This window comes from Rhincodon typus, chromosome 26, assembly GCF_021869965.1.
Source record: "Rhincodon typus isolate 14 chromosome 26, sRhiTyp1.1, whole genome shotgun sequence".
Lineage (NCBI taxonomy): Eukaryota > Metazoa > Chordata > Chondrichthyes > Orectolobiformes > Rhincodontidae > Rhincodon > Rhincodon typus.
The window spans coordinates 17,315,552-17,329,996 of record NC_063357.1 but is presented as its reverse complement, the minus strand read 5'-3'; the positions used below and the strand labels follow the sequence as shown (position 1 = coordinate 17,329,996).

The 14,445-nt window shown below is 38.2% G+C and overlaps 1 protein-coding gene across 8 annotated transcripts in view; it reads right to left on the bottom strand.

Annotated features, from left to right (window-relative positions):
* Positions 1 to 14,445, bottom strand: part of myo18ab (myosin XVIIIA b) — a 296,427-nt gene that overhangs the window by 69,317 nt on the left and 212,665 nt on the right. For all 8 annotated transcript variants that reach the window (XM_048612570.1, XM_048612572.1, XM_048612571.1 and 5 more), the window contains 4 exons: positions 14,130 to 14,284; positions 12,962 to 13,085; positions 8,281 to 8,481; positions 6,594 to 6,704 (listed from right to left, as the gene is read on the bottom strand). In XM_048612570.1, the coding sequence (XP_048468527.1) occupies positions 6,594 to 6,704; positions 8,281 to 8,481; positions 12,962 to 13,085; positions 14,130 to 14,284 (591 nt within the window). The remainder of the gene's footprint in view (positions 1 to 6,593; positions 6,705 to 8,280; positions 8,482 to 12,961; positions 13,086 to 14,129; positions 14,285 to 14,445) is intronic.

Sequence of the window (14,445 nt, the reverse complement as noted above, 5' to 3'; positions counted from 1 at the left end):
TACCCCAGTACCTTCTCCTTAATCATGGCCACTACAGCTACTTCTGTCTCCTGACTCTCAAAGTTCTTTTATGCTACTGGTGTTTTCTACTATGAAGACTGATGCAAAGTACCTATTCAGCTTCTCCACCATTTCCTTGTTTCTCATTACTGCTTCTCCAGCCTCATTTTCCAATGGTCTAATGTCCACTCTTGCCTCTCCCTTACCTTCTGCATATCTAAAAACCTCTTACAACCTTCATTGTTATTACTACCTATCTTACCCATCTTCCCCATCTTCTCCCTCCACTTATTGCTTTTTAGTTGTCCTCTGCTAGTTTATAAAGGCTATCTAATCCACTGTCTTCCCATTAATCTTCATCACAGTCTATGCTTTCTCTTTTGCTTTTATGCTGTCTCTGATGTCCTTTTATCAGCCATGGTTGCCTCGTCCTCCCCTTAGAATAGTTCATAATCCTAGGCATGATTTACTGCTGTGCCTCCTGGATTACCCGCAGAAACCCTAGCCATTGCTGCTTCACCATCTTCCCTGTTAGGTCCCCTGACAATAAACTCTGGCCAGCTCCTCCCTCATGTCTATGTAGTCACCTTTAGTCAATTGCAATATCACTACATCCGATTCAAGTTTCTCCCTCTCAAACTGCAGTGTGAATTCTGTAATATTATGGCTGGGGTTCCAACACCTTAAGTTTTCTAATCAAATCATTATGTAAGGTAACGTGACCCCCATCACACATCACTAAATCCAATACTGCCTGTTCCACTGTGAGCTCTACCACAGGCTGTTCCAAAAAAAAAAATCATTCCACACCCACAAATCCCTTTTCTTGGGATCTACTACCATTGTGATTTTCCCAGTCCACCTGCAGATTGACATTCACCATGATTATTGTAATAGAGAGTTCATTTAAGAAAGGTACTATTTCCTGCCCCACATTCTGACTATTTCGAAGAGGCCTGTACATAACTCCCAAAAGGGTCTGTTTTCCTTTGCGGTTCCTCAACTCTACCCACACAGATTCTATGCCTTCCATCCCTACATCACTTCCTGCTATTGATTTAATTTTAGTTCTTATTATGAAGGCAATTCCACACCCGCTGCCCATCTGCCTGCTATTTTGATAGGACACATATCCTTGAACATTTAGTTCCCAGTCCTGATCGTGCCTGCCAATTTCAATCTGCAGTACAAACCCATTTACCTTGTTTCGTTTGAGGGAGAAGCATCGAGTGCCTAGAAGAGTGAAGTTGATTTCATAGTCATCCCATCTGGATTAACAACCGATCAGGTAGTGATCAATGCATGTGAGCAGCTGGGTATAACGCTGTTCCACACCAACCTGCAACTCTTCAATCACTAGAGGTTGAATAGCCTGGGGCTTTTTGCCCCTGGAGTGTCAGAGGCCAAGGGGTGACCTTAGAGAGGTTTATAAAATCATGAAGAGCATGGATAGAGTGAATAGCTAAGGTCTTTATCCCAGGGTAGGGGAATCCAAAACTAAAGGGCATAGGTTTAAGGTGAAAGGGGAAAGATTTAAAAGGAACTAGAGGGGCAACTTTTTCACACAGAGGGTGGAGCTTGTATGGAATGAGCTGCCAGAGGAGGCGGTGGAAGCAGGTACAATTACAACATTTAAAAGGCATCTGGATGGGTATATGAATAGGAAGGGTTTAAGAGGGATATGGGCCAAATACTAGCAAATGGGACTAGATCAGTGTGGGATGTCTGGTCAGTGTAAGCAAGTTGGACCGAAGGGACTGTTTCCACGCTGTACAACTCTATTTACATACAGCACCCATAGTCCTGCATTGACTACGCCCCTTCTCATAGCTGTTCCCTTAACTGCTGTGCCTGAAGTTAGGTTCTTCAGCATTTCCATACTCTCTGTCCTATCAGTTGTTCTGGAAGCTTCAAATAACTTCTGATAAACCTCCCCCCACTTCAACTAGTTTAAAATCCTTGTGACCTCAATTTGTGCCATCAGTTCATCTGCTTTATGCTGAATGTTTCATGCATTACAATACAAAGCCCTTAAGTTTGTTCAATTATTGATTGAGTTTCCCCACACTTTTATGGTTCCTTGGTTCAATAACACTAACACTCACACATTCTGTTCCTTCCTTTTATCTACTGGTAACGTGCAATCTTACCTTCTCCTTTCCCTTTGATTTGTCAATTTTCAATGCAGCTGGCTCCCACCCCCCCACCCCCCCCACTAACTATTTCATTTAAAGTGCAGTCTACAGCCCTAGTTCTTACAAGAGATTCACCAGGACTTCGGCCCCAGCATGATTCAAGTGGTACCATCCTATTCGAATAGCTCCCTCTTTCCTGTGTACTGATGCCAAGGTCTGGTGAACGTAACCCTTTTTGACCCACACTTATCTTTGAGCCACGCGTTTACCTCTTTAATCTTGTAGACCCTGTGTCAATTAGTTCATGGCTCAGATATTAATGTGGAGGTTACCATCTTTCTGGTTCTGCTTTTTAAATAGATCCTAGCTGTTCCTATTCCAGAACCTATTTCCTCTTTCTACCTTACGCATTGGTATCTACATGGACAACTGGGTCTTTCCCCTCCCACTCAAATTTCCTCTGCAGCCCAGATGAGATATCCTGAACAGCCAGCAGGCAGGCAACATAGCCTTCTGGAATCTCAATCCTGGCCACAGAAAACAGTGTTTATTCCACTGACTATACTATCCCCAATTACGACATTTCTCTTTTCTTCCCCCCTTTTGAATGGCTCCTTGTACCATAACGCTATGAACATTTTTTGCTCATCCTTCCGACAGCCCCTGTTCTCATCCACACAGGGAGCAAATATCTCAAACCGGCTAGTCAAGCTCAAGGTCTGAGGCTCCTTCAGCACTACCTTCTGTATCCCTGAATAAACCAAATTGTTCACTATGGACAGTTTTGGTTTACATATCTCAGTAGAGTTATGCTGGCATTAGAGTCAGACTAGGGAGGGTTGATTCTAAGTATGGAGAGACCTGCTTGTGAAGACAGGTTGCGCAACTTGGATCTGTACTTATTGGCGTTGAGAAGAATGACAGGCGATCTTATTGCAACACACAAGATTCTTAGGGAGCTTGACAGGGTAGACGCAGACAGCTTGTTTCCCCTTGTGGGATAATCTAGAACCAGAAGGCACAATTTCAGAGTAAAGGTTCGCCCATTTAAAGCAGATATGTGGAAGAATTTCTTCTCACGAGGTAGTGAATCCACGGAATTGTTTTTATTACAGAGGGCTGTTGAGTTTGGGTCATGTGTATTCATGGCTGAGATAGTCAGATTTTTAAACAGTAGGGAATCAAAGATTATGGACATAAAGTAGGAAAGTGGAGTTCAGGATTATCAGATCAGCCACAATTTCATTGAATGTTAGAGCAGACTCAATGGGCTGAACTGCCGCTTTTGTTCCCATGTCTTATATTCTTATGATAACTATAATGTCTGTCACAGATGGCAAGTAAAAGCAATTTGCTGTCTTACCCAAAAGAGTTGTTTATGACAGCCTTCAGAAAAAAATATTTCATTATTGACCTTCAAATCTTGGAAAAGCATTATACCCTTTAACGATGGCGCTTCTTTCTTTCTTACTATCCAACAGTACTATGAATTTTACCCAGAAAGTCTAAGGAACAGGTGATAGTGATCCAAACTTTAAAATATCTGTACAGTGAAGAGGACACTGGGAAGGTGTGTATCTTGGATCAGCCCAAAAATCTGAAAGGTGGATAAATTAAAATATTCCATGGATCATAATTCACCTAACACCCATCTTAAATAATAATTTGCAGATTGTCCCCCAACATTGAGGAAGATGTGAAGAAGTAAATTCCATTTACCAAAACTTTTGTCAATATTGCAAGGTGCCATATATTGACAAATGACCAACTATTCATTTTTTTTAATGTTGCAAAGTTGAGTAGAGTATCTGTGGATTGGGAGGCAGAACATTAGAATTTGGTGTTTGTAAAATGCTGGGGGGGAAAAGCAGTGCATGGTTCCTTCAAAAGATGATGCGCTTTTTCTATGCTTAGAGATTTAAAAAGGATGTCTGTGAGCAGCTTGAAGGTTTGCAAGTATACAGAGAGCACCCAAATTGAAACATTTGTATCAAAAGGCGTACAGTTAGCAGGCCAAGCTGTTTTGTTATGTTACCCAGACAACAAGTTCTGAAATTAGCCAAATTGAATCAGGCACTTAAATACCAAAAACCAATTATATTTAAATCTCATGGTTTTGACAATATCGGACTAATCCTATTGTAAGAAATCAAAATGTCATCAAGGCAATAAGAGGGCAGTTGGACAATGACAGGAGAATTAATTGCCTTCTGCCAGAGTTAACAGCTCTCAAGAGAGAATTGCTGACTCTCACAAACTTCTTTAAGTCTTAGAGAAAGCACCATCTAAATCAAAGGTACCAACACCACAACTAGTTAATATTCCTGATAGAAGAATCAACAGAGAGGGTGTTCCTGACAGAAGATTCAACAGCGAAGGCATAGAACATTCAGGAAGACACACAACCTAGCTTTAATTTTGAGATACTAAATTCTATTTTTATTTACTTTACGTAAATGGGACTTGTATTTATTGGACCTGCATACCATTAGAATCTTGGTTTATCCAGAACAGTTAGTAGTTAGAAGGGGTTTATTAGGTTTGTTAATAGTTTAGTTAATTTGTTCATTGTTAAAGTTAGATAAATAAATTGTTACTTGCTGATTGTAAAGTGAGTGTCATGGATTTATTTTATTTAATCACTAGAAATTTCTAAAAGGCAGGTTACAGCAGTTTTCACATTCCTTTTTAACAGATTAACACCCTCTTTGGGTGTTTTGGTTTTAGATCTCAAAGGGAGGGCAACATCCGCTTTATAACAGATTGGAGGCTTAGGTCTGGAATTGCCCAGTTGGGGTCCGGGATTTGGACAGATTTAGGGTATGAAATGTCCCAGTAGATTTAAACAGACTTGGGACAAGCGTCCTAGACCTTTACATAAAACTTAGATGAGAAGTGGAAAATCTGTTTAACTTCAGTTGCTTGTTCTTGGTTAAATCAAAAGTGAGGTAATGGTTCTTTCAGTCACTAAGAGTTAACGAGGGGTGAAAGAAGAGACTATGGCGGTTTTACAAAAGGTGATCAAGGAAAGCTGCTGGAATTGGCAGACAGCTGGAGTTGGGGTTGCCTTTGCCTGAGAGAAAAGAAGAGGTAATTACAGCATTAGCTCGACATTGAAATTTGCTGGAAAGAGCATCAGAATTTTTGGAAATCATAGAATTCAATTGCAGATAAAGCAGCTTGAACAGGAAAGGGAACTGTTTGAATTATGCTTACAAGCAGAGGAATTTCCAAGACATTCCTTGAAGAAGGAAGTGCTGCGATTTTAAGAACTGAGCGGATTTTACAGGAAATTTGTGTCAAACTTGAGTGGGAGTGGCGTAGTGACACCATTGATAGATTTGTTAAAAAAAACATGAAATTTCGGTGGACAGAACAATGCCAGGAAGCATTTGAGAATTTAGAAGCAGTGCTAACCACCACACCAGTTTTAGCCATGCCAAATTTCTTGAAACCCTTTAAAGTAGCCATTGACACAATGTGTTGCAGGAGGATGATTGTCAAATTGAAGAAGGTTATTTTTCAAAAAACTGTATCTATCAGAAAAAAAATTCAACCATTGAAAAAGAGTTATTGAGTTTGGTAATGGCCTTACAACATTTCAGCATTTATGTTGCAAACAATGCATCAGAGTCGGTTGTGTATCCCAATCGCAATCCTTTGACTTTTCTGGAAAGATTCCCTGACAGCAGGATCAGCGGAAAAAAGGCATTTATGGCTGGAGAACGGCAGAAGAACGGTGTGGAGACTGAGAGACTAAGATTAAATTTTTTGTTTATTACTTGGGTTTATACGAGTGGGATTTGTGTTTATTGGAATAGCTTACCAGTAGAATTTATTAGTTAGGGAACAGTTAGTAGTTAAGGGGGAATTGTTCAGTTTGTTAGTAACTAATTTGTTCATGGTTAGGGTTAAATAAATAAATTGTTACTTGTTACTTATAAAGTGAATATCAGAGATTTTCTTTCATTTATTCATTCTTTTTAACAGATTATAAAGGTGAGGCAAGCTTCTCTGGGTGTTTCAGTTTAATTATTAGAAGGAAACCTCTGATCCACCATAACAGATTGGGAGCTTGTGTTTCGTTTTAATTATCAGAGAGGTTCGAACTCCTCTCAATGTGATGCAACAAAAATCTCCCTTTTTTAACGTTATAATAAATGTTTTCTCTCCACAGATAAATGTAAATATTCTAAAGTGGGATTTCTAGTTGCGTTAGTAATTTTATATCATATTAATAGTGAATATAAAAAAGGTAACTGCTATGTATCGTGACCTTACTTTTAACTTTCTGTATTTTCATGTTATTCAACACAAATACATTGGAATTCTGAATGAGCAGATGTAACTAGACAGCTACAAAAGTGCAACTTACATAGCCTAAAATTCAATTTTCAAACACTATTCATATAAAATAAATATTTCCATGTTACTAGGTATTACAGGAAGAAAACTTACCTTTTTCTGACAAGACTGTCTAATTTCTTCCACCTCCTCCTCTTTACTTTCAATCTCCTTGACTTGAGTTTGTCTGTGCCTTTCCATTTCCATTTCCAATCGAAGCTTGGCCTAAATTTGGACAAAAACATTATGCTCCAGGAATACTGAATTGCTTTCCCAACTAGTTTACCAAAAACACCTTCACCGAAACAATGTTTTATTTTGGAAAATGTTCTCCTTTCATGCACGGTATTAACTTCTGGCACCTTGTCTAACTGCGACCTGAAGAAGTGAGCAATACAAGGAGAACTAATTATACTGCTTTCATAGCCAAACCTGATCTTGCACATGCGCAATAATGACACAAAGGCTCATGGATAGCCATCAACCATGGGAACTCTACTCCTGAGACTAAAAAGGAATATTGACCAGTTTATCTTACACAGTGCATATATGCAAAGTATAAGCTTACATTGTTAACAAGTTCCCACTTAGTATTCAAATGTTACCAGCAGCCACGATGGGATTTAAGCCCATGCCCCCTCAACATCAGCCTGGGGTATTGCATTTAGTCCAGTGACATCACTACTATGTCGCTGCTTCCCTATCTCTCAAAATGTTTTGTTCCTTACAGTGATTATAGCAAAAGTAGAAATAAGTTCTAAAATAATGAAAGGATGAGAAATGTTCCAAACAGACAGACTACTAAGGACTGGGGAAAGAAGTTGTACAAGCTACAAAAAACTCAAGACTAGCTTAGATGTTAGGCATGGTTATTTTTGCAGAGAGCCTATAGTGTAAACTGTCAGCATATAGAACTGGTGTAGATGGAATACATGCAATCTAAAGGGAATGGATTAATACCTGTCAGTGGCAAAATTTGCAATGTACAGTTGGTAGCTGCGTAACAGTGAACATTCTTACTGAGTTACACTGGCCAACTAGAGCTTGTCTGTCAAATTTTTGCGACTGGAGTGAAACGTCAGGTTCTTTTCTGAGAATTAGTCTTCTTCCTTCCTCTTTTGACTCTCCCGGAAGAATGACAGTAGATGGAGGTGGCAGTGTATGCAAACTACATCAAGCAGGATTGCACTGGATTAATAAACCTACTGGTCCATTGCTTTTTTTTAAAAACATATGTTCATAAGAAACTTCAAAACAATCAGGTTATCAGCAGAAGTTTCTCATCTGGGAAATTTCAATATGTAGTACTCAAGTCTGAAAGGAGTATCCAATAACTAGAGTTTTTCATAAAATTATAAAATGTTGTACATTAAGGACAAAAAGGTTCCTTCTGGCATTTAAACGTACCATTTTTAGGAAACTGGGAAGGAGCAAGGTGACATGTCCCCTCAATATATGTGTATTTCTCTCTTTCCTGTTTCCAAACATAAATACCAGCCAAACAGATTAGTCATTTATTTCCCTAATTCCTCTGCCACACTGCTTTGAAACCTGTCGCAAAACATACAGCCTGTAACAGATTCACACAATATTCAACAGTATTGAGTGGTAACTTTATATACGAAATAAAGTGGTACAGCTGAAGTTGAAAATTTTAATTCAAAGATCTTTGGTCAAAACTTCATCTGTGGTTTGAAGGTACAGATCATTTCCTCCAAGGATACAATTCTAAAACTGCATAAATTAGAATTATGTTTCCAGATACATTCCAAAACCTTCTTAAAAAGAGAAATGATTGTACCTGCTCAAGCACCTGAATAGTCCCAGCTTGTTCATCTAACTCCTCTTCCTGGTCCTTGACTTTGGCCTCTAATTCACGCACCTGCTTCTTCACTTTTGCTAGTGAAGCTTCGTCTTTAGATTCTTGAGAGGAGAGATCCTGCAGTTCTGCATCCAGACGCTCTGCCTTTTGAGTGATGGTGATGATTTCAGATTCCTTGTCCTAATAACAAAATGGGGACAAAAAACCTCAGCAGTTCACTGTAGCACATATGTTTACAGGTATTGTTTTATGAGGTTATAATCTAACAGATAATACAAATATCAATATAACCACAAAGTAAATAATGTAGCAAATGGAATTTAGAATCTAACAGTTAACTCTATTTTACAGAAAGAGGGCTTTATTTAATAAAAACCAAAAGGACAGAATCGAGTCATTCCACAGTTCATAAAAGTTAAATTTACATTTGACTTTGAAATCACAATGAAGTGCTATAATAGATTTTGACAAATCTCATCTTTTCTGAAAAGCACTGCGGGGCATAGAAGATGAGGAAGAACATGGATCCTAGAATCTTCTGATGAAGAATCATTGTATTTTGTAAAAGTCTGAACACAGAAAACAAGTCACTAAAAGGAAACTGCTTTGGCAGCAAAATTAATATTCATGGAATGTACTGCTTGTAAGCATTGATGACTTATACGCGTGAATGTACTGATTGTCAAATGGATTGTTTTCAAATGTAACAGAGGGTAGTGCATATATGAAATGAGCTACCAAAGAGAGTGGTAGAGCAGAATTCAATTACAACATTTTAAAAAAAACATTTGAACAGGCACGTGGACAGGAAAGATTTACAGGGATATAAGCCAAATGCAAGCAAATGGGACTAGTTCAGTATGGACGAGTTGGGTCGAAGAGTCTGGTTCCATGCTACATGAATCTATGACTACAAATTCAAATGCTGAACTTCCCTTCTTGAAACATACTTTTGGAGAATTGGAAAGAAACCTAATTTCAAGCTGTGTTCTGAACATAAAACAAATTTCAGTAGTGGCCTTAGCCAGACTTTTGTGTCCAATATTGGGCATGACCCTTTAGGAAGGATGTCAAAACTTTGGAAAGTGTTCAGAGATCCACTAGAATGATACCAGAGATGAGGGACCATCAAATTTGCTGAACAAAATAAGGTAATAAAAACATCTTATCTGCTAGTTTTCAAGATCAAAAGTGTTGTGGCACTTCGTTTATCAGATGTTCAAATCTTATTAGCAGATCAAATGTATCAATACACAAATTTGCAGGGCTTTTGATGCTCACTGTCATTACTCGATTTAATCCGACTACAACTTCAGGATATAGTGCAAGCTTAGAGCAATGAAAGTGCCATTTTCCCTTTACTGCTCTGACACAGACTATCTTACAGATCCTTGCAGAGCAAGTAATCGGCAAAATCAATTAATTTGCCAAGGACATTACATTTCCTGTCCGGATTTCACTGCTCATACGTTATGTTGTGCGGTGATGTGTAACTTTTCATTGCAAACTGAGTAATAAACAACTGAACAAAAACAACTCGTATTTATATTCTGCCTTTATCATAATTAAAAATCCCAGGGTGCTTCACAGAGGCATAAACCAAAACATGACACAGAAAAACTGAAGATGATACTAGTGTAGATGACCAAAACCCTAGTCAAAGAAACAGGTTTTAAGGAACATCTTATGAAAGGAAAGATAGAGAGGCTGAGAGGTTTATGAGCGAATTCTAGAGCTGATGGCCCCAGCAGCCGAAGGAACAGCCAATGGTGGTGGAAAGGTGAAAATCAGGGGGCCAGAATTAGAGGAGGAAATATCTCGGAGGGTTGTAGGCCTAGAGAAGGTTTTGGAAATCAGGAGGGGCAAGGCCATGGAGGAGGATTCACAAGGATGTGAACTTTAACACTGAGGAATTGTTTAAATGGGAGCCTATGTATCTCTGCAAATTACAGAAGTAATGAGTGAATTGGATTTACTGTGATTTAAGATGTGATTGGCAGAAGTTGGGCGATTTCAACCTTTACGAAAGGTGGAATTTAGAAGGCCATTCGGGCATGCGTTAGAACAGTCACATCTACAGGTGAAAAAGATGTGGATCAGAGTTCCAGAAGAGCAGAGGCAGAAGCTCATTTGCGTGATGAAAATAGGCAGCTTTAGAAATAGCAAATATATGGTTGGAAGCTAATTTCTGGATCAAATATGACAAATGTTATAAAAGATAGACTGTGTAAGATGATTATAGTTTAAACAGTCCTTTTAATTTAAACTAAAGAAGAATGTCCTGGAATAGGGAATGGTAATCATTCTGAAATCTACCCCAAGTGAAACCCATGTCTTTTAGCTACTATGAAATAGAAACACTGAAATTTAAGTGCCAGGCTCAAGACCCTCTGAGACAAAAAAAACTTAACCTCACACTGTTTTAAACAGTGCTTCCTGATTTATAACCATAAGAAATACGAACAGGGGACGATCACTCAGCCCCTCAAGCCTGCTTTGCTATTCAATTCCTCACGTCCATTTTCCTGCATTTTCCGCGTAACCCTCGATCCTCCTGCTGATCATGAATTTATCCATCTCAGCCTTAAAAATACACCAGTACCCTGTCCCCACGGCTCTCTGTGTCAAGGAGTTCCAAAGACACTCAACTATGAGAGAAAAGAAATTCCTCCTCATCTCAAAATTAAATTGGCACCATTTTATTGAGACTACGCCCTTCTGTCCTAGACTCTCCCATGAGGGGAAACATTCTCTCATCATTTACCCTGTCAAACCCCTCAACGATTCTATATGTTTCAATGAGATCACCTCTCATTCTTCTGAAATCACTGGGTAAAGTCTCAACCTGTTTAATCTTTGCTCATAAGACAATCCCTCTATACTAGTGATCATCGTCCTTTGTACTCAAGCCTCCTTGCAATGAATAAAAATCATTTGGCTCTCCTAACTACTTGCTGCAACTGCAAACCTGCGAGTCATGTAGGAGGACATCCAGATTCCTTTGTGTAACCTTTTGTGTAACCTTCTGTTGTCCTCTTCACAGTTTACTTTCTTTGCTATCTTTCTGCTGCCAGCAAATTTGGCAACCATATCTTCTGTCCCTTCATCTAACTGATTTATGAGTCATAAACAGCTGAGGCTCCAGCAATGATGCCTGTAGCACACCACTCGTTGGATCGTGCTAATCTGAAAAAAAGACACATTTATGCATACAATCCGCCTTTTGTTAGCCAGCTAATCTTCTATCCACAGCAGTTCTTCCCCCTATACCATGAACTTTTATTTTCTGCAAAAACCTTTGATGTTGCAACTTATTAAAGATTTTCTGGAAACGTCCGGATGAATGTAAGACAGAAAGCTTTAATGTATTTGTTGCCTAACTAATTTGCAGTGAACATTGATTTTATCTTGTTGATTACAGTAGGTCTAAAAACATAAGTCTTGTCATGCAATTCTCTGCTGGTCACAGGGAAATTCATTTTTCTTTTTAAAGATATTTCTTTTAGGGGTCATAGCAAAGTAAAGTTACAACCAACTTGTTCAGCCTTCGACAATTGCCAAGTAGTGGAGTTTGTGGCAGGTTCAAAGACAATGGCTCCAGAATTCATAATGTTTAATTCGAGGATGTTTCTGCTCTGGATGACAGACCAGCAGTCTGGCAATCGAGCAACAGTCCAGTTGCCAAGAGAAATGGTGGTGCTAAGGCAAGACAGTATCATCACCACAGATGGAAACTAACATTTTGTTTCTGGATGATATTTCTAAAGAGGATCTTAGGTGATATCAAAAAGTAACTGAGCATAAAAGGGAAGACATATCATTGATGGTTGATTCCATGGCTATGATTAAATAGAAACAAACAGAATGTGACCCAGCTGAATAACAAATGGAGAGACATTAGACATTGATTTCATCAATTACGCCAATTGCTGCAGACAGGTCAAGAACAAGGTGGATTAGTTTGCCTTTATTAGTCTATAGAATCTCACTTGTAATTTTGATAAGGCTAATTTTGGTACTGTGGTGGGTGAGTTAGTTTGACTGAAAAGATTCAAACATGAAGCAGATATAACAAATAACAGATACGGCCCTGAAAAATATGTAAATTAATTATGAGATTTTTAAACCTACTCTTTATAAAAGGAGCTGGAGCTTTCTTCGTGATATGTCAGCTTCTACCTTCAATATATGTATTTGTCCCAATTTCTATTTTGCTCCTTACAATGTTAAGTTAAAATATATTAATACTTTTGACTTGCTGATTGGTTTTGAGAATTTTAAATGTGATCGGCTGTTTAAATATTTTGATGACACCACTCCAACTGTATGCTGGAAATCTCCATTAAACCACACTGCAATCAACTGCATTCCAACGGAGTTAAAATTCTTGTCATAGCGACTGTACATTTCTCAGCAAGGCTTCCTTTCTTAAAAATTCAGTAGCAAGCACACAAGTTTTTACTGGCTACAAAATTCAGGCTATTAACTTAACAAAAAGTAAAAGTGACAAAGGTTTTTTTGTAAACCCTAACAAATAGACAGAATAATTCATGATAACAGATGTCACATATCACGAATTCATACAGTATTATTTATAGCCATTGCTCAAATCTCGCAAACTATTGAATTTACTTTTTATTATAATTATGGTAATACATACATCCAGTTGTTGTTTTAAGCTGAATATCTCTGCTATAAATCCATCTCTTTCTCTGCTTAGTTTCTCCTTATGGATCTTCTCTCTCTGAGCTTCATCCTGTGCCTGTGACAACTCACTGTCAAATCTGGAGCACAAATGTTTAAAGAGATTATGGCAACAAAAAGCACAATTCTGACTTGCTTACGGTTACAAAGTGATCCACCTGGATCATATGAATAACATGCTAGGAATATCTATTTTCTTCTAATATAATTTGGTAGTTTAGCCGAGTGGACACTATTTTGAAGCATGTGTTGATGCATGTCTGTGTGTTGGCAAAGGGAAAAATTTACAGACAGAATCTCCTTTTAAGAGGCTGTAATAAAAAAAAAACAAATCTGATGACTCAAATTTCTTTGGATTTCATAAATGCATCATTAAATAATAGTCACCACTTTGTTTCTTTTGAATCATGTTCTCACAACACAAAGGTTACTTCACTGTTTCGCAAATCTACAATGTGGTTGTATAGCCCAATGTATGCAGGATTATCAAAAGTTGAAATTTCATAGGAGCAACACTTTGACACTATTAACTGGGTCATTTTAAATACAAAAATAAAGCCAATCTATTTTTCACGCGTGGTTCTTACCTGCGATTTTGTTCAAGTTTCAAAAATTTTAGTGAATTAAGTTGAGAAATCTGAGACAGTGAACTTGAATGTCAGGAAATGTTACTGTTCTCAGACAATTCAGCAATTGTAAGGCAGAGGTGACTTCTTCCAGCTGTTTCAAACTGCACCAACTGCAGCATGGACTTGCAACTCCTAAGCAACGCAATTGTGGCAGAAGAAAGGTAACAAAATTTATTCTGGAAATAACTAAAGGATTTGGGGCCTCTTGAATTTTGTCTTTGAGGTGAGAGAGGAATTTTGATAGAGGATTGTTCTGCAGATGTCTGTGTTTATTCCCATCAAGGACATGGATACAGAAAGCAGAATATATATCGAGAGAAGTTTAGCAAAACAAACATGGCAAATGAATGATTTCTTTTTCATTTTAAGCACATAAGCCAAAATCCAATGTTTTATACAATCTTAATATCTGTAAATCAGTCTATGCACATTCACAACTCAGTTTTAATATGGAGATGATATTCTCCAGTTTTTATATCGTAGGAATTGACTCACTTTCTCTGTTTCTTCTCCAATTCATGATTACGGCCTTGTTGTCCTTCAAGGTGCAGCTTGGTGTCTTGCAATTCTGCTGTTAGACGCTGAGATTTTTTCTTCAACTGCTGAACACTGCGTTGCATTTCTTCATTGTCGGCTTGTAAATCTGCAACCTGCAGGGATATGAGCAAGTCTGAGGTCTTGGCTTTTAACCCTTGCTCATCTACATTATTGTCAACTGTATCATGCCCTCCTTTCTTTACTCTAGTTGGCTTTTAATGGCCAAGACTACACTTGATCCATTGCATCAAATAGTGGTAAAATTTGAAAAGCA